Source organism: Chanos chanos, chromosome 4 (assembly GCF_902362185.1).
Source record: "Chanos chanos chromosome 4, fChaCha1.1, whole genome shotgun sequence".
In the NCBI taxonomy this organism is placed as follows: Eukaryota; Metazoa; Chordata; class Actinopteri; order Gonorynchiformes; family Chanidae; genus Chanos; species Chanos chanos.
In genome coordinates, this window is record NC_044498.1 from 15,393,448 (window position 1) to 15,420,805 (window position 27,358).

The 27,358-nt window shown below is 42.1% G+C and overlaps 1 protein-coding gene across 1 annotated transcript in view; it reads left to right on the plus strand.

Moving 5' to 3' along the window:
* Positions 1 to 27,358, plus strand: part of il1rapl1b (interleukin 1 receptor accessory protein-like 1b) — a 184,665-nt gene that overhangs the window by 148,292 nt on the left and 9,015 nt on the right. Inside the window, exons 6-8 of the mRNA XM_030771900.1 lie at positions 14,749 to 14,881; positions 20,679 to 20,824; positions 26,566 to 26,709. Coding sequence (XP_030627760.1) covers positions 14,749 to 14,881; positions 20,679 to 20,824; positions 26,566 to 26,709 — 423 coding nt within the window. The remainder of the gene's footprint in view (positions 1 to 14,748; positions 14,882 to 20,678; positions 20,825 to 26,565; positions 26,710 to 27,358) is intronic.

Below are 27,358 nucleotides of genomic sequence, written 5' to 3' on the forward strand. Positions count from 1 at the left end.
GCAAAATTGAGAAACAGAATGTTATAAGAAAAAGAACATCACAAGTACTTAAGGAATATGAGGAAGTGGTGCTATTCTCTCTCTCTTGCTCTCTCTCTCTCTCTCTCTCTCTCACACACACACACACACACACACAAACACACACACAAACACAAAGCCTGTCTATAATAAAGCCATTTCATTCCAAAGTGCTTCAGACCCCACATCCACCGCGGCCCCTGGGATGTTCTGGGCCAGTGGGGCTACTCATGGACGCTCGTGGGTGTATTAGCATTTTGTAGCAGGTGGGGCACAGAGATAGCGGAGTCCTCTTGCTCCGCGACTAACGGGTTGTTTCACAGTGCCGTGGCTACGGGTGTCTGTTTTATCAAACCCTATCAGCAGGCAAGCCGCCACAGCCACGGCACAGCTGGAGCAAGCAGCCCCACACATTACTCAGCTATTAAAGTCTTATTGCAGGTGTCACCCTCAGCAGGCTGTGTTGATAAAAGGGTAGATAACCCTCATCGCCCATGGGTCCACTCCTGAACCAGGATCGTGACTCCTGGGCTGTGCTGGCTAGGCCCCGACGTGGCTGGGTGCCCGTGGGGGGGAAGGGGGGGGCAGGGGGGGGGCGGGGCCCTCCTGCATGCACCTTCGCTTGGGCAAGATGAGACCAGCTGATCAATCGTTTCTTTGTTGTTGTTTATCCACACCTTCAGGCTCCAGCGGTGCTTAACAGCAAGATGACCGCTAGTGGTTGCGTTGTTCAGGGGGCACTGGCCCACCCCAACACAGAGGAGTATTTCTTCCAGCAGCGATCAGGTCTAGCGGAGAAAACACAATGGACGTGTTATGATAGGATGAGTCATAAAAGACTTGGATCCAAACCTGTCAGGCCCTTTTCTAAGATGTGAGCTTATGGGCTTCTTCTTTTTTTTTTTTTTTTTTTTTTTTTTTTTTTAAATATGCTTTTATTAAATAACTTCATTCTTCATTTTGTACATATGTTCATATCAGCAGACAGACACTTAGTGGGCGATGTTTTTCACCCTTCAGTTAAACAAAGTTGCTCCAGAGCTGTGTGAAATACTTGTACTGTGCACTAATTTCAGCCAACAATCACCGCTTTGCATTCATCATAGTGAAGCACTATTATGGTATCATCAGTAACTGCAGATGACTGAACAGATGATTGTTCATTATATAGAAAGTGTTGTGAATATTTTAAGTAATGCATATGATGGTTCTCCATATTGCTTTGAGACAATCTTTAAAAGAAGTGTCGGTATTTCATGCAACTGTACTAATGTACCTGTTTATTGAAATAACTATTATACATCAAACATTGAATGTATCTAAGTGAATTTAATGTTACTTCTATTTATAGCAGCGATCTGTTTGGTTTTTCCAGCACCTCATTATTCTTAACACCATTATATTGAGCCCTGAGGGTTCTACCTCTCTCTGTCTCTCTGTCTCTCTCTGTCTCTCTCTCTCCCCTCTCTCTCTCTCTCTCTCTCTCTCTCTCTCTTTCTCAATCTAATTTTCTTCGGCGACAACACATTGCAGCATGTTTGACAATCGACCATCGTTCAAGCGACGGTCATAACGATCCTGGGTTTTCTCAAGGTCGTTTACTTTAAAATAGCCAGGGCTTGTCTGTGTCTGGTATGTCCATTTATGTTCATTTGAGTTCAAGCTTAACTCGCAGACATTGAAATGAGAACCTCAATCATCTCAGTGTCTCCTTTTGCTCAGCATAAATGTGTACTGTGAGTTCTCAGCATTCAGAATGGCCACAAATTTAAGTTTCATCGAATACCGACCGTCTTCGCCGGGTGACACATGAGGAGAAGCCTGCGTTTCACAGGCGCCCACTGGTAGTGGGATCTGGCAATGTCTGTGTCTCTGGCATGTCTTTCCTTCAACCCTTTGCCTCTCTGATGTGGGCTGTGTGATGTACGTCCAGCGCCTGGATAGTAGCCTGGCACGACACGAAGCCCACAGAACACAGAGGCAGCACGTTTCTGCCCAGTGCCCTACACCATGGCTAGTGATCCAGCGGATCTGCTGTCTGAGTCCTGGCATTGGTCACATCCAGGCTGGGAGGCAGTGCCATAAGCCAGCCCTCCTGTAACAAACCTTTTTTTCTCTCTCTCTCTCTCTCTCTCTCTCTCTCTGTCTCTCTCTCTCTCTCTCTCTCTCTGTGTGCATGTAGGCTTAGACGCATTCACATTACCATTCAGAAGGGCTGTATTTGTAATGAGATGTAAATGCATGGAGTAATTGAGAATATTATGTATTGCTGCTGTTGTTTATCAAGGGGAGTCTGATGGGACTGTGGTGCAAGTAAGGAGGGGGCTCACCTTATCTGCAGTGTGGCCTGTACATGGGCAAATGCACGCGTCCACACACACACACACACACACACACATGCGCGCACACAAACACACGCACACACACCCACACACACACACATTCGCACAAACACATGCACTACCTGGAAGTGAGCCAAACATGTGGAATTCAGGGGAGGCTTTCAGAGAACTCTTGCAGATAAACACAAATCTGCTCTGTTTGTTTATTATTCTGTTCATTTTCAGGAATGGGAGATTATAGATCATGTCCACAGTGCTGATGAGAGCCCAATTAAAAGAAAATAACTTAATCTACTTAATGAGCCCATGACTGGTCTGCCCAGTGTGTCAGGGAAAGTGATTAACATAGTGAGTTTTTCACTTTAAATTATCACAGGGAGACAAGCTCCTAATTCTTAGTATATGTGTTTTTTGGAAATAGAATGTCACTGGCGTGGCCTTTTACCAGGTCAAAGAAAAAACTGTCACGTTGCTCAGGTACTGTTAGAGCAATGGTAAAATCCAGCTTAATTTTCTCTCTGAATTGCAGCAGTAGGCCTCATGCAGAGACACATATGGTTACACACACACACACACACACACACACACACACACAAACACACATGCATGCACGCACACAGAGAGAGACAAGAGAGAGAGGGAGAGACAAACACACACGCTACAGTGTTACCTAATCCTCCAGCTCACCTAGTGTTCCATGCTGAGGGTTAGGCCCTTTGAGCAGAGCAGCACAGACCTCAGCTGGAGTGCTATTATGCGTGATGAGAGCCTTACCTGACTGTGCCCTCAGATAGTCCTCAGAAACACACACACACACACACACACACACACACACACACACAAACACATATGCAGTCTTAAAAAAACATCCGCTTCTCTCACACACAAACACATTCACTCTTCCCAGGGCATATATAGGCCTACTACTCACCAGCAGAAATGCACAAAGACATCACAGTTACTAAAAAACAATACTCCACCATCAGCCCACTGCTTTAAATGCAGCAAACATTTACATTTACATTTACATTTAGCCATCTGGCAGACACTGGCAAACCAACTTAAAAGAGGAGCATAGAACATAGGGTTAAATTGGCATGTCCCAGTATGCAAAACCACTGCCAAGAACCACCCCAAGGACTATGTATGATTTCAGTGCTTTATCGTGTCAATTTCTTACCCTTCCAACTAAAGCTTAAAAAAAACAAAACCTCACCTGAAGAATGAAGGATGTTTCAAACGCATAAGCCCCCCCCCGCCCCCCCGCTCCATCCCCACACAGTCATGACATCCATATGCTAATAGCGTCCACACACGCTTGTATGTTTTAAACACCGCACACATAACCCAAACACACAGGCAAGGCATGTGCACATGCACATTTCTCAACCATCTACAGGCTGTTCACATTGTTGGAAGCCATCTGTTTGCTCTGAGCAAAACCCTACAGCTTATGTATGGAAGGTCACTGCTCGCACTACTGTGAACCTGTTTTCACACTGTCAGCCCTGGGCTCTTACCGCACTGTGTGCCATAGAAGGTCAGAGTCTACTCCGAAGCGTTCTGAAACCAGTCTAACCAGCATACAGCTTCTTTTAAATGTAACACTCCTCGCAATATTCCGCTTTTCCTCTGCTGGTTCTTAAAAAAGAAAAAAAGAAAACCGATATGTTCCATTCCTTTTTGATCCATTGCGGTTGCCATAGAGAAACCATGGATATGACATTGCCTACCAAGCTGTTTGAAGATCGCTAAAGGGTTTAAGAAACGTTTCTACAACAACGACCCCCCCCCCCCCCCCCCCCAAAAAAAAAAAACGGAATAGGGAAGAAAAGAATAGGGAGCCCTTACTGTAATCCTTGCTCCAGTGTTGCAGTGCAGACTCAGACACTGGGGCCTTGTCCAGCATTAGGAAAAACAAGACATATCTTGTCACGTTAAGCACCACAGCTGAGAATTGCGCATCTTGGCTAATAACACGACAGGGAAACCGCTGCCAGAAGCTTTTCCCAGAAATCTCCGGTAATTCCCTGCGAGCAGAAGCCTTGTAGCCTTCCATCCAGAGACAGATTAAGTTCCAAATAACAACTCTTCCATTCTTCTATACAGCATTTTTACAGGACTTGTTTTTTTTAGTTTGTTTGTGTGTTTTATTAAGGTTCGGCTGCGAAGCAGTAGACTTTCTTTTTTTCTTCTCTCTAAACCCATTATCTGTGTGATACTCGATCACACGAATGAAGCGCTTAGCAGAACAATGGGTTTTGAAAATAATGTTGCATGTAAGAGTTAGCAACAACTTTATAAACACATTTTAATGGGATATTTCAGAATTGTTCTCCGTTGGTCACGTATACTTTATATGCTGCATTACAAGTGTGCACTCTGCACTGACATGCTACACTGTAGATAAAGGTTTTGTATTTATATAGGATGACTCATACATGCACCACAATAAATACATATTGTGGGACACATAGCATGATGGAGCTTCATTCCTGTGGTACTGCTGAGGGCCTTGATCAGCAGGATGCATCCCAGCATTCTCTGCATCACCATAAACTGCAGCCTGCCAGCATCCTCAGCAGTGTCTCCTCTCCCTCTTCCATTTTAAAAATGTGACTCCAAATGGTAGCGAGTCAATTTGGATAAGTGTTGCAGTAAGGTAGCCCATGTCAGTGCTGACATTAAAACTGCTGTTTTTTGTGACAGGGCCATTGGTGAAATTTTATTGTCAGGGCCAGTCAGCCAGAGTTACGTCAGGTCTGCTCAGATAAGTCAGCCTGCAGCTGACAGCCCGCTTTGCCCCGGCATCATGCCACCATCATTATGAATGCAAATACTATAGCAGTGATTGAGAAACGTGTCAGTCAATGGGTCTGCATAACTGCTACCTACAGAGAGAGAGAAAGAGAGAGAGAGAGAGGAAGTGGGGAGAGAGAGAGAGAGAGAGAGAGAGAGAGAAGAAGTGGAGAGAGAGAGAGGGGGAGTCTAATAAGAACAGAGTGCAAAGACACTGAATCAATATGCAGACTGTGCCTTTACTCTGTTCACCTCTGTCTTATGCGCATGCCTACACACATACACACACACACACACGAGCGCGCAAGCGCGCACACACACACACACACACACACACACACACACACAAACTTAACATTTTGAACATACTCCTTGCATATGTGATGAAAACTTATCATTCTTGGACACGTATAGCTACCTATGCTTAACGCTCTCAGCCCAACCCCCACAACCTTCACTCACCCAAACACACATACGTTGTCCTCCTCCTCTCCTTTTCTGTCAAGGGCTCATCAGAAACGATTAACAGGGTCTGAAAAGAGAGCCTGCACTAGCAATCATGCAGAAATCTGTGATGCCTGGGGGATTTGGAAGGGGAGAATAAAAGAAATGATGGATTTGAGATCTTTTGAAGCTCCCAGACCCAGGGAGAGTACTGAAGTGCTGCTTCTCGCTGCTGCCACGGAAGTGTGTCAGTCATCGAGAAGATTAAACAGGTTTAGCGCAATTCCTCTGCAGTCACCTCATACATGGCTAAAATCTATCGCTTGCTCTAGCCTCTCGTTTCCTCCTCCAGAGAGTCGCTGGAGTACACCGCTAGCTGAAGAGGACATTACTGTATGTTTGTGGTACAGAAGTAAATGTGCAATTTGGTCCTCCTTTCATCCATGAAATACACACTTGTACTTCACACTCGAATTGCGCGTTGCATTCTGGGAAACGGGAGTGATTGACAGGTCAGCACTTCCTGCCTTTAAATTTATGCATGCGCCACGTTACCCGCTTAAAATGTTCCCTGCGCAAGGTCATAATTTAGGTTCTTTCTGTTTACTTTCCCCTTGATAGCATTGCTTGTAATTTATTGTATTGTTTTAATTAAATGGATTGAGAGGGCTTAAGTGCCTTGGTTTTAAGACAAGCTATTTTTTAAGAAGCACAAGGTTATCTGAATTCTCCATCTCCACCAGCACACACTGCACAGGCATAAAGCGCATCTATAAAGTTGAATGGGCTCTAAACTCTGATGTGTGTTAGTGGAATTAAATAGTTACACAAATGTCACACAAAGGAGGAGTAGGTAGTAGGTAAGATTATGTGACAGTAGGTGAGATTTCCAGCTGGTGAGGAGTTACCAAATGAGTGTTTATGAGGAAAATGGCAAAAATCCCCGTCTGACAATAAAAGATTACCAACAACTTCTATTTTGTAAAGTGAAGAAGTCAAAAGGTGCATGATCACATCAACAACTGCATTATTGTCTATGAAAGCTTAATACTGTGCGTGCTAGTTTAAGTGCGTCGTTAACGTGGACAAGCAGAACATGGTGTCTGACCTAGTACTGAATCAAGACCTTTGTTTTTTTCTTGATTTTGTTTGTTTTTTGTTTTATTTTTCTGCGGCTGTTGACATTAATCATGAGTTGTCTAAAAATGCAGCTTTATCAAGGGCAGTTTGTTCGAGTGCTGTCTGAAACTTTTGTAGCTTTTGATATGACAGGAGCACTACCCTTTTCTCTGAGCTGTGACAGCCACCAAGGCCATTGCACCACATGTCCCCATTGTTTGTCACATGCAGCAATGTGCATCCATAATGGAAAGGTGTTGTATATTTGCACAATCTCTCCTCCAGGAATGCTTCGGGAAAGGGGAGGGGGGTGTTAAAGAGACCACAGAGAGAGAAAAAGACGGAGAAAGGGGGGGGGGGACTATGTGTGAGGAAAAACGGGGGAAAGAGAGAGAGGTGGGAGATTATGAGACCGTTTTTGTGAAAGGGTGTCGGCACATGCATTTGTTTCTAATGACCAAACAAGCCCATGTTGGTCCGCTTTCACATCCTGAAGCAAAGGCATTCTACAGGAGGGGAAACATAATTCCACTTTCCTTTAGAGGGATTTCCAGGGATAAAGGAGTACCATTTTTTTCCTGGGCTTCTCTGCTTGGTTGGTCATCGAGGGCCTTTCTTTTGGTCTCCTAGACATTCCCATCACGTGCCACATTGATCCGCAACGCTATGTCCAAAGCCCTGAACGAACAGGGGGGGGGAAAAAAAAAAACACACCTACCCCTGAGCTTGTCTTTCATTAAAATGGACTCCCAAGAACAGGAAGCAAGATCCCCACGTTCAGCCTGCCGATGCCGGGCAGTCTCCAGTTCTCGCTCTGCTGGGCCGTGTACACCGTGTCAGCGGTCAGTACTGCCGGCCCTGAGGGGAGGGACCGGGCCGACCCAGCGGACTGCGGTAGAACCCAGCAGCGTCATTCTGCTTAGACTCTCTGATGACTGTGTTCTCTTGCAAGCTGCGTCTCTATAGCTCTTTTAAAAGGCTTGCTAATGGGGGTCTCTGTGGGGGAGACGGCCCCTGCAAGCTTGACCGAACCCACAGGATTCAACTCAGCATTTAATCCCAGAACGGTTTGTTGCTATGGCGGCAGAGGAGAAAAAAAAAAAAAAAGAAGAACAATAATGCCCATTAAACTGGAACTGGACTGAATTAAGCTCAACAAAGAAAAACTGGGAATGCACAAACTCCATTATTTTTCATGTTATTTCCTCTAAAGATCAGCCGCAGACATCAAGAAAAATTTAAAAAGAGCACAGTAATTCTGTGAATCCCACGAAAAGAAAGGAGATAGGTAAAGGATGTTATTTTCTCGGATATTAAGAAAATTTTTAGACAGGCGCATCCTCCACACAACAATTCATTTTTAAAGGAAGAGCTTATGCGATTTGCCAAGAACACACAATAAAGCAGAGCGCACGATTCGAGCGCCGCCTTACGCAGAGGTGCCCCTGATGCCTCGGATTCAGGGAGCAGATCCCATCTGATCCACATTAGCCCCAACAGGCCGTGTTCCCGTGGGTGGACATTTGGCTGGTCAGAGAGTTGAGTTTCCAGCCTGTGGTGGCTGCTGTGCAAAAAGGAGACAAGTATGGGTAATGGACCGTTCTAAATTAGGTAGATCACACACACACACACACACACACACACACACACACACACACACACACACACACAAACACACACACACACACACACACACACACACACACACACACACAAACACAAACACACAAACACACACACACACACACACACACACAAACACACACACACACACACACACACATTCATCATCACTACAACGCCCATACTCCTTAATGAGGTTCCGAAAGTTTCATAATATCAGTTCAGACTCTATACGTGCTCTGTAGTCAGTCAGTCTAATTTAGAAACCACACTCATTTGTACACAGTCATGCTATTTTTTTTTTTTTTTTTTTTTTAGCATATAATACAATTATACAAAAATGTTCTTTCGCACCCATTAAAATGCATGACATTCCTTCTTCAAGTCCAAAATCATCTGTAGAGATCCACATGATTTCTATGCATGTCAGTGGAACTCTATGCTAATAATTTCACTGTCATTAAAGAAGGAAATCCTTGTTTTTCAACTCATCAAAACGTCACAATACATCAGTCACCGGTTCACTATAGTCCGTTTGAAAAGTATGGCCTGTTTGTTTAAGCTGGATGAGGGTACTTCATTAGGTTAATGACAATAAGCTCTGGCCCTTGTAACAAGTCAGTGCTGTTCCTCTCCTACGCTTTAGATATATTGCAGCTAATGTTGCGTTTGTCAATGTGCTGTGTGCCCGCAGAGTCTGAGTGCATTTCTTTGTTGAAATACCAATGGAGGAGGGCCTGTTGATCTTTCTAAATGTCAGCTGGTCCTCTACAAAGAATGCATTATTTCACCAAACGTCTCCCTCTTGGCACACCTACTGTGACTTTACCAATCCATACAGCATACGGCAAATCAATTGCAGCCCTCTATGAAGGCACCCGTCCATCTATAATCTGGGTAGAATCTCATTGGTTTTCCATGCATTCATCCTCAGACTGGATACCATCATAATTGCAGAAAATGTTCAGATTTGAAAATCATCATTTCTATCATTATTATGAAGATGAGAGAGATGTCAAATTCTGTGGAGGAGGGGATGAGGCTTGTTGCTCTGACTGTGGAGAGGAAATAAAAACATAGATTAACGTATTGACTTTGTCTCATGTGCGTCTACAATCTTTAACCCTCATAAGCACACGCGCATATGCCTGCGTAGAGATTGGATTGGACTCAGTAATTCAGCTGTGGCATTCTGTTACCACAGATACCCACACAGCGTCGTAATGAACAAAGTGGCACTCTGGCCAACTGGATGATCCTCCACAAAGGATCTGTATGAATAGCGTCAAATATGGCAATTTTGAATTGCCTATTTGTTAATTGAAAAGTATAAGAAGGAGCAGAGTGGAGAACGAATGGAGAAATTAAGAAACAAAGCCTAGTTAACACTGTAGAGAGAGCTGATTAACCTCACCAGAATATTCCAAATCAGCCTCTGAACATGCCCAGATGATCAAATACACGTCTATATGTGAGAACAGGCGCGCGCGCGCACGCACACACACAAAGTATCACATATAGAATTAAAGCACCAGGACAACTGCACACATGAAACAGCAGCCTTTGTCTTTGAGTTGTCATTGGTTAGGATTAATTGTCTAATTGAAAGTTGCCTTCATCTTTGAATAAAAGGAAAAATGATGCAACTTTTGTTACTGCGATCTTACAGGCCATAACGACTTTCATATACACAGTCCTCTCATTTTAAATTGGACTTGAGTTGCAAAAGCAGTCTAGTTATGGGAATTTTAATTTATTCCAAACCCTCCCAAAAATAAAATAAGGGGGAAAAAATGAGGAATGTTTCATCCATTTGCTGTTATTGCTTTCCGACTCGCCCGTATTACATAAGCTCGTTGAAATTCCAAACTTAAATTCCCACTGGAATTGCTCATCCCTGTAATTAGCAGAACACAGAGCTGTGTTTTTAGGACACACCTCCTCTATAGCAGATAAACAGCATAAACATAAAAGATGAATATTACATACATATACAAAAAGATTAGCCACAGCACATCTGTTCAGTGGACCTCCTCCACTGAAGCCGTGGACTAGAGCAAATTCCTCCACATCAGTGCCTACCTATCCCTCTATCTTGCCAGAGATAAAAAACCATTTGTGTTTGAACTGATCCCTTGCTTCTTGACGCTGATAAGAGGTGAGCTTCTCCATTCCCCAGCGCCCCCCTTACTGTCTCATGTTTTCTTAACGCAGTAAATGAGCACCTAAATGTAGGCCCATTGAGTGAGGGCAACGAAAAAGAGAGCATTTGAATGTAATCCCTTCTCTTTGTAACATTCCCAGTGTTTTAATATCTACCGCGTGGCTGTCTGGCGGCAGAGAGAAACATTGACTGCCGGGCTTTTCCACGCCAGAGGAACGGCTGCCAACACCGCAGCCGCCGCCGCCACCCCCCCTCCCTCCCCCCTTTACTGTGACGAAGAGAGGCTTAAGAAAGGCAGAGAAAGATAAGAGGATGGGGAGAGAAAAAGGGGGAACAGACAATCGCATTAGAACTGGGCTACCCAGACCAGGGGTTGGGATTTAAATGCATCCCTGGTGTCCAGCTGTTAGTGTAAGAAACGCTATGCATTTGTCTGCAAAGCAGAGAGTTTCAGCCAAGTGGTACAGATTACCATATTTTACTATGATATGGGAGAGCGCACCCCACTCAGAGTCAGCTAAAAGGCAGGACTCATTGCCATTTTTGTCTTTGCTGACTAATAGCAGGTTGAAGCTAATCTTTATGCAGTAGGTTATTTGTCTGTGTAAGGATGTGAGCGGTGACACAGACATGGCGCTATTTTTTAGGTAGAGTGCAACCGTGGAAGATGTTGACACATAATTTCCTCACTTAAGAAACGATTAGGAGAAGAGGTGTTTGTTGAGCGTAGATTCTCACATTTGGATTTGTCACTGTTTTCTTTCTCTTCTCTCAGAGGGTTGACAGTTGTTGGGTTCTGTGGCTCCATAGTGACCTCTGCAGGATAACAAAAGAACTTCTCCATGCCCTTTTAAGCAGAGTAGACCCTGTGTTGTACACATTATGAGCTTTGAAATGACATGTTTTGGATGATTGTGCTCATCCAACAGAGCTGTTTCTCGCTGACTTTGTTTGACAAGTCAAGTTCAGAAACTTTTACAAGGCCAAATGGATCATTTGGAAAGGAACAATAAACAGTCCTCATTCCTTCGGCTTTACATTTTCTCTATCTGTTCCTTTTTTTTTTTTTTTCTTTTTCTTTCTTTTTTTTTTCCTTACTCAACTACGCCAACACAATAATGTCTTGAGGCTATGGGAAAATACTCACTTGAAAGAACAAATGGTACTTGCTTTTTTTTTTTTTCTTTTTGAAAGTCAAGATTCCTTGCAAAATCTTATCTCCAACTGCAGACCTCATTGTTTGAATCTACCAAAGAACAGATAAACGAGGCACAGATTACATGAACACTTTAACACTGCAGAATTATTATTATGATTATAACCTTCCAATATCCAGGCAAATTTGGACTTGCCTCCTTGCTTTGTTTGTGTTTGATACTGGTCGGTGTTAGCTCTGAGCAATTTGGCGGTCTTATCCTTTTAAATGATTCTCCCCCTTCCGGTCCTTTCACCACTGCTTTGAAAAGATTAAATGATGAAGTGAGACCATGACTTCTTTGACATACTCACTTACACTGCTCATGAATGTCTTTAAGAGATTCTAAGTAACGTGTATATGATGTTGTATATCAGGAGGTCATTGGAGGTTATTGTTGGAGTGCTTGAGGTGTTGCTGCTGAACTATTTCCTGGTCGTGTTACTTATCAGAGGTATTGTGTGTAACCTCAGGGGTTAGCGCAGGCAGCAAGAATCTGCACGGCACTCTGCTGTTTGTTTGTTTGTTTGTTTGTTTATTTGTTACTCTTAGACTCTCGTGGGGTTCCACTGGGCTCTGCAATATGGCTCTATTCAACTGTTTGTGGTACAACACTGGATAGGGGTTGTGGAAGTATTTAGATATTATATTCTAGTTGAAGTAAAGATAAAACCATAAGTGAAGAACTCCAGTAAAAGTGCAAGATTTCCAATAAAATAACAACTCGATTCAAAGTCTTAAAGCATTGAACTTTTCGTTGTACTCAAGATTTCAAAAGTATAAGATGAAAAAAAAAAAAAGAAAACATCATGCAATTAATATGAAACAAACAAAGCACAGCCCTCTTGAGATTTGATGCCAAATTCTTGAAAGTACTTATTTCCCCGTCCTGTACTAAACAAAGTAGGCACTTTGTCCTGTATGAATCGTTTTGTGCACCAAGAAGGGTAAACATTACTTTTGGATAGTTATCTGTGCTGACATAGTAGGTGGCCGCCGGGATTTTTCCACTGAAGTTAAGGAGCTAAAGAGTTCTGGAACTATCTGAAATGGGAACTACTTGGACAGCCAAGACACTCACACTGGCGATGATGGGCGATGATGAGTACATGGTAGGGCAGTTACTGTAGCCAGTCCAGGCCAATGAGCTAGGCACACGAATACACACGATTCTGCACCTGTATGTTTGCATCCAAGTCTTTTGGGGCTGTCTGTTCCACTGACTACCACACAATAAAAAAAAAAAAAAAAAAAAAAAGCGGATTATTACTGACCATGCAAAAACAAGCAAGTAACAACAGCTGTCAATAACAATAGTGAGCAGCAAAGACCTGTATCAGAGTAAAAAAGCTTATCATTTCTCTATAGATGTAGTTAAGCGGAAAATGCATTTTCCTCAGGTTTTTGATACTCACTAAGAGTACAAATCCGGCGATATACTACTTAAGTACAGTGACGAAGTACCTTTACCTCGTTACTTAGCACCCCTGCCCCGCTGGATTACAACACCCAGCTCTACAGACAGACGTCACAACACAGAACAGGATTTAGAAAGCTGTCTCCAGGGAGAGAGACGAGGGAGATGACAGGGAGAGAGAGAGAGAGAAAAAAAAGCAAATGAGTGGGAGAGATAGAGAGAAAGAGAGATGGAGTGTTACATCTCTTCTCCTGACACACGCCAGAGATGCGTAAAAAAGAAAAAGAAAAAAAAAATCAGCTGAGAAAGGAGAAAAGTACAGCAGAGAGTAAATGTGTCTCTTGGGGTGTGTCAGATTACACCCTTGTCATTCCGTTCTCTGTGTCACCCTCATTCTGAGTCTATCTGTTCATCCTTCCACACCCACACCCCTGGAGGTTGTAGTTGTATGTAACTCAGAGGATCTGTAGTTATCCCAATGCTTTAAATCCTCTCTGAGCTTTGCAGAGTGCTCTGACAAAACCAACCTTTGTACCTTGTCCTGCTCGCAGTCCTAAAGAGAATAGTAATATGCAGTGCCTGCTGTTTTGGATATGAGAGGGAGAGAGAGAGAGAGAGAGAGAGTTCAGTCTAGTAGAGACTGCAAGACTGAGAAATTTCAACTTGTCTCTTTGACAAGTGAAAAAAGAAAGAAAAAATACTGTTTTTTATTTTTTTTTCCACATCACCAAGCACCAAGCAAGTGTAGACCTGGAAAGTGTAGCTTCTGTCATGTTTGTGTGAGCTTTGAATAATCCAAGAGAACCGCAGAATGTAACACATCACCAATACATAAAACGTATTGCATGACACACTATATGAAGCAGTGACGTAGGTGACGATAAGGTATACATGTACAGTATATGTGTGTGTATGTTTAAGTGTACCTGCTCTCTTTTGGATGCAGTTAATAAATTGCCTGCTGAAATGAACTATCCTGCACTGGTGGCCACGCCCCAACATTATTCAGTTCATTAAACTCTTGTCTGCTTTCATCATTGTAACTTTCACTCTTTCCTTCACCTGACAGGGCGTGCGCACACACACACACCCACACACACACACACGCCCACACCCACCCACACACACACACACACACACACCCACGCACACACACACAGGCACATGCGCACGCACACACACACGCATACACACACACCCACGCACACACACACAGGCACATGCACACACACACGCATACACACACACCCACACACGCACACACACTCACAAAAAAAACACACAGAAATAGATGTATTTCACATATGGGACCAGGTTATGTACATTATAGACACGAACAGCTTATATCATCGCTAAGAACTGAAACAGGCAAATGTGACTCATGAAAAAAACAGCTCTATTGATTACAGTCCCTCTATGTTTTCCCTTCAGGTGATTCACTGTAAACAGCACACTCACAAAAAAAAACCTCAGCCATAATGGTAATCAAAGATGTCCTTGAAGCGCTCATAACTTTGTCTCGCTTGGCTTGTCTTGTTTCCAGGGCCTGGATTGAAGAGCTGCATTTCTGCATTTGTATTTATCGAACCGCTCAGTAACGTAAGTGCTTGCTCTTTCTTTTTTACAGGCAGTCCCGTGAACCTTACCTGTCGAGCGTTCTTCGGTTACAGTGGAGATGTGAGTCCACTCATCTACTGGATGAAAGGGGAAAAATTCATCGAGGATCTGGACGAGAGTCGGATCAGGGAGAGTGATATAAAGTAAGACCCTAGAACCTGTGTTTACGCCATGACATCATTTCTCTGAACCCTCCATCTCTTAAAACTTCACGTAGAGTGTAGTCATAAAACATCACAAGGATGAGAGTAAACAACTATGGCCCTGTCTTGTTGTCTTGTTTCCTACCAGTGTAGAATGATCTAATATGTCATCAGCCTCCTTTTTTTTTTTCAGCTTAATTTATCAATTAAAGGAGATGCCGGGAAATTATTGGGGTCTTATAATCTAATGGGGTTATCGTAAATAATAATGTACTACAGCTTCAGGGTTCAAATGAACGATTTCCAAATCAACCAACCTCTTAAACTGATCAAGTATGTCAGGTGTTTGATTCAGAGCCTTGTACTTTGCCCTGTAAAAAAAAAAGAGTCTCACTCTGGTTCGATGCTGTCAGGTCAGGTCCATAAACGCTGAGGGGGATGTAAGGATCCTTTACAGTAAAACATGATGAGGACGTTTGCATATAACCTCTCTGCTCCTACTGCAAGGCATTCATAAGGATTCTAACGTCTGGAGTCTTATGAATGTTCTGCTCATTTATTTCTTCTTACGCACAGATTTGTGGTTCAGCAGACCCATCTGCCATTTTGTAAAATGTGCCCCAGAAAGTGAAGGCACCATGTTAGATGACAAATTTATGAGGCTTAAGCCTGTATTGCAGAACAGTAAAATATCACATTAAATACTGCAAGATTAGATAAAAGGATGGAGCGAAATTTAAATGATCTGTTATGTGTGAGGTTTGTGTGCCCGTCTATGAGTGAGTGTTTGTGTGTAGGTGTGTGTGTGCGTGTGTGTGTGTGTGTGTGTGTGTGTGTGTGTGTGTTTGTGTGTGTGAGCACACATTGCACTAGCTGACATAAAGGTCAGCATCATTTAGTTTAATTCTAGGTGGCAAGAGATGCAATGACGAACCTTTTACCCTCGTCAGTACACATACCTTAGTGCCTTTTCACAGTTGAGTTAGGTGATGACTGGAGAGGCCTCTACTCTAATAATGTTAATCAATATTTCATAATGTTTATCAATAATTCAGCTGAGCATGCAATCTTCATCATAGTACCCCAAGTCTGTGGGAGCTGCAGACGTTCCCCAAGACTGAGAGCTGACTTCAGCAAACCGGCAAAAATCAAAACACCAACAAAACCTTTTATAGCGTCAATGGCCAGTTTTACCGAGCCTTTAAACCAGGAGTGTTCGATGGATAATCTTTTAATTCATCATTTGATTAAATTATGGTCTTCGTACAGATTTTACACGGTGAAATCCAAATCGGTAGAGCTGAATCACCACACATAGTTGCCTTATTTGTATTTGTTGTATTTGACAGAAATTTATACATGCTAAAAGACTCAGTAAATCTCACCCTGGAGGAGTACAACCCAGTGAGAAAGAGTCAGAATTGTTAAAAAGAGGAAAAGGGGGCATAATTGTTTCTCAGTGGTTTTACCTTAATTTTTTTAAACAACTGCAAATGCCCGTAGCGCCTCTGATGTGTGAATGACCACCGCATCCTCTTCTACATGTTGTAATGTGGATGCAATGCTCTACTGTGCATATCATCTGAAAATGAGTCAGTTACAGTTAAGTTCCTCAGCTTTCGGTGCAGGGTGTTATTAATATTACATTATAAAATCATGATTATTATTATTAGGAGTATTAGTATTTGATTATGCTTGGGTAATGAGTGTGATAAAAGGGGGGGAAAAAAGACTTTGTTCTGCAAAACGATACGTTACAAGTGTGTAATTGGCCCACAATGCTTTCAAAGCACTTCACGCTTAAACGAGTCATTATATTAGTGTCTAGGAGGGAACTAATGATGCATCATTTTTCGCCAGGTTTCCTGTGACCTCCCCCCGCACCCTGATGCCGTCCACTCCCCACTCCCCTCAGCCCTCCTACCCCTCCCCTGTCCCTCCTGGAGTGCACAGCAGTACCCCATGCTCAGCAAATGAAGGCTAATACAAAGGTTAACTCCAACATGGAGTCAGACAAGCAGAGAGGAGGGAGAATGACTCGGTCAATGGCATGACATTTTAAAAACATCTCTGTTAGCCGCAGAAGCTTTAGTGCAGCCGAGCGGCACTCCCTGTATCAGAGCAGAATTGGACCAATTAGGTTTTGGGTAAATCCGCAGTAGAAGGAAAAGGGAGAAAGAGAGGGAGGGAGGAGGGAGATTTTTAGATAGAGAGAGAAAGTGGAATATTTTGACGGGTGACCAGATTTGCCACGCTCTGAAATGAGCCTTGAGATGTGAGGTAGGATCCCATGTGTTTGCATGTGCGCGTGTGTGTATGTGCGTGTGTGTGTGTGTGTGTGTGTGTGTGGGTGTGTGTGTATCTTCAGTCTCTCATAATCAGCTCAAAGCTCTCTTTTGATAAGCACTATGGAGTGGCACTTGATAGGATTCAGTCCCCAGACATTTGTGCTCCAAGCCTGCATTAGATTAATTGTGTTCTCACCTGGGAATAGCAGGAACACATTTGATAGTGGTTTTTCACACGTATTTTTAAAGCCTTCATTTTCTGACATGGGAAAATGTATGGTCAGTAGGGGTTTGTAAGTCCCTTGTAACATTTTACTTTCAGTAATAATGATGTAATTTGATCAAACAAATTTAAATAATTGCTACTGCACTAAGACTAACACACTGTTTAAAGTGTGCCTTCAGCTCTGTACATGCAGCAAACACTGTTAGACCCTGCAAAATGGTAAGGGAGGCCCCACGCGGGTACACGGTGTGGAAAAACAATTCACACGTTCAGAATGAGTTTGACAGCAGTTGGATTCCCTCTGCCCGTGCCAGGACACATTCTATCCGTAGCACCTCAGGTCTTTGGAGAAGCGCGGTATGGAAATGCTCCCGTCCTGGGAACGCAGGAGGACAGGCCGAGAGGCACGTCTCCGGGTTGATCTACTCCTCCTTAATGAACATCAAACTCCAATTCCTCCTCTCGAGACCTGTCAAACACATATTCCGCAAAGGCCGTGCGTGTAGCTCACATTTCAGGCCCCTCCCCTCCTCTCTCACCTGCATTGTCAGGCTGCATGCTTTCACAAAGGAATGATGCGTCTCATTACGGTGTGACATGTGTGTTCACGTTTGAAACGTGTGGATGATTTGTCACATTCTTACACGTGACATCGCAGCTATGATGTGTTCGGTGCATGGAGTGAAAGGACAATGCTTCAGTAGCGAGGCTGGGGTTTGATGTGGCTCGGGTTTAGGGTGGCTGATGCCACTGTCTGATGTCGTCTGATCTCAGCAGGCCTGAGTGTGTTCATACTGGCTTAACACTCGCTGGAACATCAAGGGCTCTTTCATCTGGTTCCAGGCTCTGCACTCACACACATAGAGTATGTATACACACACGCACACACATACCCTTGTAAACACACACACACACACACACACACACACACAAACTCCTCCTATCACACATCAATTCCAACAAAGTCTTGATGGAGATCATGCAACATTTGTTGCTAATGGTGAAAGAAACATTGAAGGCAAGTGCGAACATGTCTTGAATTTACACAATTTACACCAGGTTTTTACACCACTTCAAGATCATGCCATGACACACATAGTCAAACACGTCCTATAAAAACCCTCGGTAGAGATTTGTCCCATTTATCCCTGGCCCTGTGGACCCTAAGCCTGTCTGGTTCTCCGAAGAAATTGAGAAGAATGGAGTTCAGAGGAGAAGGAGTGGAAGAAAAGAGAAGGGAGGATAATATACTCTCTAAATGCGTTCTGTCATACTACATAATGTCCAACTTTATCACAGTATGCTTTGCTCTATGTGGAGCTGACCCATTGGAATGAATAGAGATTAGTTGCATTGCTTAGCTATGGTTGGCCGCAGCAGTTCCGGATGTCTTCACGCATCAGTGGATATATTGTAGTTTGAGACGGCTTTTTTTTTTTTTTTTTTTTTTTAATTACAAATGCTTCCAGATATTCTTTGAAAAACCAAAAGCTAATAAACTTTTTATTAAGTCACCTTAAATATGCATTTTCATAGTGTGTCCTTTTTATAGGTGCTTTATGTATTCTTTTACCATCTGCTCAGACCCTAATTCTCCTTGGCTTACCCTTCCTTAGGGAAACAGGTGTAGCCAAACTGTAGAAAAGTTTTGTTTTTCTTTTGTATCAGATGCCATAAGCGGGACGTCACTGTTCTTTATGCATTGCATATTTGAGTATTAGCTAAATGTGCATTGGAGCTATGAGTCAGGAACAGCAATGTTGTGTCACAGATAAGTCATGGATTTGACAATAGTCACATGATCAAAGAATCACTGTGTTTGTGTGTTTGTGTGTTTGTTAGTTTTAGCATTGTTGATGTCGTGTGTGTGTGTGAGTGAGTGTGTGTGTGTGTGTGTGTGTGTGTATGTGTGTGTGTGTGTGTGTGTGTGTGTTTTAGCATTGTTAGAGATGTCATGTGGTATGGGATAGTAAATGTTTTATTTCTTCACTCTGGATCCATCGCATTCTCTGCCCCAGTTCCATTGCATTTGATTTAGTCAGTACGATACAGGGAGGGTTTTTTTTGTTTTGTTTTGTTTTTAGCTTTCTTTTTGTTTTTGTTTTTACATTGAAAAAATATCCAGTATCAAATCAGCATGACATTTCTGACTTATTGATGAAATCTTATAATGTTTTTTTCACATTGTTTCTATTCTAAACAAGAGCTATATCACCCTCTGCAAGTGAAATACTTTGCTCATAGACAAATTTTCAACAAAATGAAGGCTCCATGCTTGGATTATTAATATAGCCAACCCTCTGTTTTCGCTCGCTCTGTTTTCCTTCATTGAAGAATCTGCCCTCACAAGCTTATCTGCTTTATGAAGCTTCAGTTAGAAAGTGCTCCTGCCGATGCAGAAGAAGCTTGTCTGCTGAATGTCCATTATTAAATTCTCATACGCCTATTGCATGTTGCGCTTTGTAATTTGCCTGATTTACTCTCTTTGCGTCGTGCTACAGAGTGACTGTGATTAATTGTTATTAAGCATATTCAAGAGTCCTCCAGGGAAGTGAAAACAGGATAGAGCGGCGTTCTGACACCCGTCTCTCTTCCATTATTACCTCGGGTGTCAGAAAAAGCGCTGCAACGATGGCAGTATTCACAAATGTAAAGAACATTATTTCTCCAGTCCTTCCATTCCTCTCGTGTGAGGCGGAATGCCAGTGCTTCGTTTACTTTGAGGTAAATTGTTTTTTTTTGTTTTTTGGGGTTTTTTTTAGGGTTTTTTTTCCACTAGACTTGGTTTCCATGGCAGCTACTAAGCTAAGAAAAGAAGCTTTTTTTTTTTTAAACGTTGTTATTTAGTTATCTTACCCACTGTGCAAGTGAAAAGCTCTGCTCTGAGATTTCTCAAGTTCTCTACACATACACACACGCACACACACACACACACACACACACACACACACACACACACACACACACATATATATGTTGGCTATTCGTATGCAGTCTACTCAGAAATTGATATACTATGTGTTTACAAAGATTTTGTCATTATTTTTCTAGATAAACTGTTTCCTTATGTATGAGGGCATCACGCAATGGAGCATGTATTGATGTGTATGGATACTAATATTGTTTTGCCACCATCATCTCATATTCACATTATGACATAGTATCTATGAAAATGAGTATGCTGGAAGATCTAGCCTGTAGAGAGCCTCTGGGGTGAACATGTCACAGTGAGTATCATGGTGCACAAATTGTCAGTACCTAAGTGTTTGGTTTTTCTTTGCAGAACCATCCGGGAGCACCTGGGGGAACAGGAGGTGTCAATCTCCCTAACGATAGATGCTGTGGAGGAGGGTGATCTGGGTAATTACTCCTGCTATGTGGAAAATGGCAATGGCAGGCGACAAGCCAACATCCAGCTCACTAAACGGGGTAAGAGACAAGCTAATGTCAACATATGGTCTAGCACAACAAGGTTAAACACGTCCTTAGTTCATAAGAAAAGCGTGGAAACTCCAGCCAAACATCTTACACTAGTGACAGAACACACGTAAGCTAGCCTATCAAATAGAGAAAAACAGGTTTTGTATATATCCTGTAGCTTGTATTTACGTTACGTTAACTCCCTGAAATTTCTAGTTGTTTTACACAGCATACACATTCCTTTTTTTCTTTCTTTTTTTCAGTGTATAGAATGCTGTGGTTATGTGAGGTTCAGCTGTTGTGATCAAGCAGGACTACAATGATATTCTCAACTGAAACTGTGAAAGGAGAAAATTCTCGCTTAAGACCACACCTCTGCTCCACTTGCCCTAAATTCTCTATCAAAATTCAGGTTCAAAGATCTTCGACGGTGTGTTAGTGTGTTAGGCTGAAAATAATGCGCTGTGTCTCTGAGAGATGTGGCTGCAGACATTTGAAGGCCTGTATTTTATTGTTCAAGGTTTTCTGACTCATTCCTTTTAACATCACAGAGTGCTTTGCAATAATCAAAATAATTGCACTTTCTGTCTCTCTCTCTCTCTCTTTCTCTCTCTCTCTCTCTCTCTCTCTCTCTCCCTCCCTCTCTCTCTCTCTCTCTTCAGAGGCTTGTCTTGAATAGCTTTGTTTTTAAGGAAGGAGAGAGAGAGAGAGAGAAGAGCACATAGGCCAGCTTTCAACTTGCTGATAGCTGTGATGCAAGAAAGATGATTGTTTTTAATCTATTTCAGAATATCTGTTTTTCAAGGCACATTGAACCCAATGACGAGTGCCCTTCTTCATGCAGTGCGTTATCATGGCAGAGGGCAGCCTAAAGGCACGGTGCCTTTTTTCTAGTGGAGGCCCCTGCAGTGGAGTCTCAGTTCTTATACAGAGAGCCAAAAAGTCTCTGAGCAGGTGAACAGTGAACCAGGACAAAGATATAGCTCCAATCAGCATAGTAAAAAAAAAAAAACTAATTATACTGCATTACACAGACCAGTGCGTCTGTATTACCATGAGAAATGCACAGGCAAAGGGCAGAGGAATATATGATTTATATATGGCTTAGGGAATATGTGTTGGCAACTCTTGAGATGATACCGGTGAGTTGAAATGTGGAGAGAGTAAGGATATTGCTGACACATAATGAAAACCAAAATTAGGAACAGTGCAGCATCTCTAACAGGGGATTTTTTCTTCCAGACTCTGATATTGACATCAAGACAGTATCATCCTCAGCATCCACATATAACTCTTTCAGTAATAATATAGTCTCAGACCTAAACTGAACAACACAGCTTTACAGACGTGCATTGTCCTTCAACAGTGCAGTTCTTGTTCCTGTCCTGTATGTAGCTATGTGGTGCCACTGTCTCATTTCAGTTTATGTAGAGAAAGGTTTTTTTTTTTATTTGTCTATTTTTTTTGTTTAATTGAGCAGATGGCTTATCTGCTAACTCTTTACTGAGCTGTGTTGTTGAGTGAGTAGCTCTCTCTGTCTCTGACGTCTTCGTTGAGTATAACACGATTTTTTTTTTTTTTTTGGGTTCTTCTCCTCTATCTGTAGTTGGTAGATTTTATTTTTGAAGTCTGCTGGATCTTTTTTTTTTATGTGAGAAAACTTTAAATGAGATTTTTATCCATGATCCGTTTTTTTTGTACTGTGAGGCATCATGAGATGTATCATGTACAACATAGAATGACAATTTTTTTTTTTTTTTTAAGTATTTTTCTCAGTGGCCTAGAGGCTGTCAGTGGTGAATATTTTTACATAGTAAGTCTCTTCTCTTTTAAAGTTGGAGCTTTTGAGAGTGCTTTGATGGCACCCCAGATCCATTTCATTTAGTATATTAAAGGATTTACTCTGAAAAGCATATCTTGGAATAAACTCTTAGAGATTATGCCAGCCTTCTTTTGATTGAGACATCTCAAAAGCACTTTCCCCTGTGCTCAGCTATGGACACACTGTTCAGATTGATTGTTGTGATGTTTTTTTCATGCTTTTCCTACTGCAGTATTAATGATTCAGTTCGAGAGCGGCTGCGTTTTATGTTTGCTAAATAGAAATCAATGTTTGTCTTCCCCCTTTAACCTATGAGATTTGATGACATGATCCAAAATCCAATTGCACCTGAACTCATTTAGTATATTTTGTAGGTGTTATGTAGAGCACGCACAAACACACACATAGACACCGACACACACACACACACATGCACACACATATACATGCATATGCACAAAAGCATTGAATTGAGAATCTATTATTGTGCTTGCGGGATAGATAAGAGAAGACGAGGAGAAATAGAAATTTTGAAGAAAGATTGTGCAGCAACTGGATGGCTGCGTCATCGTGAGCTGTTAAATTTCAGAGCTGGAAGCAAGCAGCCCTGGTGGATGCAGATTGGGGTCAGTCTGGTCTCTTTTGATTTGAGCCTTCTTAAAATGTATCTCTGTGGGAAAACAACAGAATCATACATCCCCCTTAAAAGCATAAAAAGAAAGCCACAACTCAAAGGAGACCTGAAAATAGGACAACTAATTAGAGGATGCTGTCTAAATTAAAGAACAAAGCTACTTTGAAGATACATTTCTGGCTTCCCTACCTGTTAGATTTTTTTTTTTTTTTCCGACATTAATTTGTGTTAAGTTTTGGAACTCCGTCCGATAATGGGCGTCTTGTAAAAAATGAGAGGGATTCAGATGAATTCCTAATGGCTGTTTTTCAAGAGCGTATTTCTTCAGTTTTGTGTATTAATACCCCATTGAATTTGTCTCACGGAGTAGAACATGAGTGCCTGTGAGAAGCAGTTATTATTTCCTTCCTTCCGAAGTTTGAAAGATATTTTGAAAATTTCATATCATCACTAAGGTCCCCTTGCTTTTGAATTGTGTTGAACAAGACTGCAGACCGTGAACAAAAATGATGTGTGGGCTGTTGACACTGAGGCCTTAGCAATAATTTTCAGTTGAAATTTTGATTGATTTTGCTTTGTGTTGACGTGACTCAGCTTAGACATAGCTATATATATATATATATATATTTTTTTTTTCCTCTTCATGTGGCTGGAGAGGAGCTAGTGACTCGGTGCAGTTGTTTTGCTCTCTCAGGCTACCTTTTCTCCCGCTTGCATCAATCGATGGGCTTTGGATGTCAGAGCCATTGGACCAATAGTAAATCCTCAGGGTTTAACTGCCTTTTTTGTGTTGTCATTATGTAAGTACTTGGTACTCAGCCACAGGCTTTTCACAGGCCACCTCTCTCAGTTTGTGAGAATTGATTTCTTCATTACATTCTTTGGCACACTTGTTCTCTGTAATAAGTTCATAATGACAGCCCTCTTGCCACGGTGGTTATGCTTTAAGATTAGGCAAAAGATGACCACAGTCTTTCTGAATGAATATTACCGTTGCCTTAATTCCTCTCATATCATTTCTTTTATTTCCTTACGAGCTTTATTTTCTACCCGTCAAATCTGTCCTGCGAAGTGAGGATAAATGTGTCGCGTTAACATGTACGTGACGTGCGGCAGATAACACTATGCTCTTCGGCACACACAGGTGGAAAAACAACGCCTGGGTCTTTGGCTTTAGTATCTCCCCTCTCGCTTTGTGGCTTTCTTGGGGTTACAGACCTTATACCTCATTGGCTGAAGCTGTCTTTCTTTTCATCCGCTTACTCCGCATATTAAAATGAAAGATATCTTTCACCAGCAGTGTTTTTTGAAAAACTTGTTTTAAAGCTTTGTCCCATTTAACTGGATTGTGCTAAAAGAGCCTTCCTGTTTTATGAATGGCAGCAGGGCATTGAGCGTTAAACGGCAAGGCCACTCTTAGAGTTACCTTCAAATGGAGTCCCGACCGCTGTGCTCATTCAGTCTCACAACAAATACAAGTTTCTGGGTCCGTCAGTGTCTATAAACTCTAAAATCTAGATGCATCTTCACCTCCCTTGGAAAAGGAACAATACACATATATTTTCAGGGAGGCAAACTAGCCACTTCTTTTCCACTGAACTGACAAGAAGGCTCCAAACAATGAATTTGGCCTGTTATGCCTTTCTCTCTTCCAACAACCCACCGCCCCTCCCTGCGTACTCTTACCGAGCGCCACAACCTAGCCAACTAGAGCCATCTCACACCTACAATCCAAATGTCACCCCTGACAAATCGAGATGCCAGTGGCTCCTCCAAACACAAGCCCCTGCCCCGGTTAAGAGAGAGAAATGATGAATCACAAGATGCCAAGTAGCTCTGTCAAATCTATCGGCGCATAAGTGAGGCACAGTCTCTGCCAGTCAGGAGATAATTTGTCTTAATCTCCCAGTAGCGGCTGGGTCGGGTTTCCAGGCAGAGAAGAATGGGACTCTTTAGTTTAATCTTATAGCAGTGACGGACGTTCATCAGATACACACATGCTACAATCTGATGTGTGAAGGGAGGAGGGAGGGAGAGAAGGAAGGAGAGAAACGTAAATCAAGTGAGATGGAGAGAAAAGAAAGAGAGAGAGGGGGAGGGAGAGAGAGAGAACGAGAGAGAGAGAGAGAGAGAGAGAGAGAGAGAGAGAGAGAGAGAGAGAGAGAGGAATGGGTGCATCAATGTGTGGAAGGGCAGAAAGAGGTTGTGAAGGTCTTGTCTGGACAGGAGTGATAAACCAGAGCAGACCGTGGTGTGCTGGGTCGAAGGGACATCATCCTTCATCATACAAACTGTCTGTTTGATGACTGGTGTTGTGTGCTGGAATGAGGTTATGTGTGGCGCTCTGATAGATCACTACGTGCTCAGTCCAGCACTGGAGAAGCCAACATTAGTCAGTCAATGGGCCATGCCTGGCAGTGTCTGCCTGGTCCAGCAGAGCACAACATCAAGCCCACTCTCCTATAAGAGGCCCCTCCTCAGGCACACAGAATGAAATTTACATAAAGTGACCTGCATTCTTCATGTGTTAGCAACTACACTTTACAGTAACAATAGTTAAAGTTATGCAACCGCCCAATAGGGGGAAATTTGCTGACAGGCAATATACAGGATCTTACTATTACGAATACAGCAATGCAGAACATTTCATTTATGTTGTCATCCTAGGGCAATTGTAGTTTTTTTTGTAGTTTTCAGTGATAAAATTAAACAGGTTAATATTCAAATACCTGACTGGTTAAAATGAAAAATTAGCTTTGTTGGATATGCTCACATATGATCTCTCCAGTAAAGATAAATGTTTCAAGGAACATGTAAATACTTTATGGGAAGAGTAGAGTAGGATTCTTTATTTGTGTGTTTTATAGGCTGTGTCAAGGAGCAAGGATGATGGATAACTATGGGAGTTAGTGGTTTCGATCACCTATAAAGTCTTGCCTGCTGCTTTAATCATTTGATCCTCTCGATTTCAACACCATAGCATCCCACTCACATGTTCAATTGAGCATCTCCTTTTAGCAGACAGTTCAGTAAGTGTACATGGACCCAATGGGTCTAGTTACAAGCGCAAGTTGGAGTGCTGCAGAGCTGTAATCTAACAGATGGCCATCTGATCAATGACAGTGATTCGGTGCCTTTTGAAACGGAACCTAATCCATGAATGTTTTACAAAACTGCTCTGAAATTGTCTTTTTTTTTTTTTTTTTGGATTGGTACATGAACTAGAAGTGACTAAATAGATTAATGTCCTTTTTTTCTTTCTTTTCTTCTCTTTGTCTTTCTTTTTCTCAGCAGAGCTAATGTACACTGTGGAGTTAGCTGGCGGCTTGGGGGCTATCCTGCTACTGTTGGTCTTTCTGGTCACTCTGTACAAGTGCTACAAGATTGAGCTCATGCTCTTCTATAGAAATCACTTTGGGAGCGAGGATGTGGATGGAGGTAAGATGCATGGCCTGAACTCCTGAAATAAATACATACATACATACATACATACATACATACATACATACATACATACATACATACATAAATAAATAAATAAGAAAACAAAATGCTTGGAATACAGACATAGAATGACATTCAACACGTAAAAAAATCTCAACTTGTTTCACTATGTTCCCTATGTTACGCAGAGCTGTAATTAAAAATTAGGGCTTAAAGTGATTAGCATATTAATTGTGTCACTAAACTTTTTCGTGCTTCATCTGTCATTGTTTGTGGTCTGTAGTCTCTGGGAAATATTATGACAAGCACTATGTCACACTTCTGGCATATAACCGAATGATATTTTGTTATACTGCTGGCAGTCTGCAGTTCACAGAGTATAATATTCATCTTTAACGTGACTCCGGTTGGGTTTTTTTGCCATTGGTACATCTGAGTTGTCTGCTATGCTGACATGGTAAATAAGCATGCCAATTAACTATTTATATATGTAGTTATAGCTTCATTTTCACAATTAGAAAAAAAGAAAATGTTAAGATGGAAAACACGTCCTATATTGAATAGCTACTGTGTGTTGTTTTTGTGAGTTTTCATTTCTTCAGTGAAGGTGTTACTTTGTTATTCATTTAGAATTCACCTGATA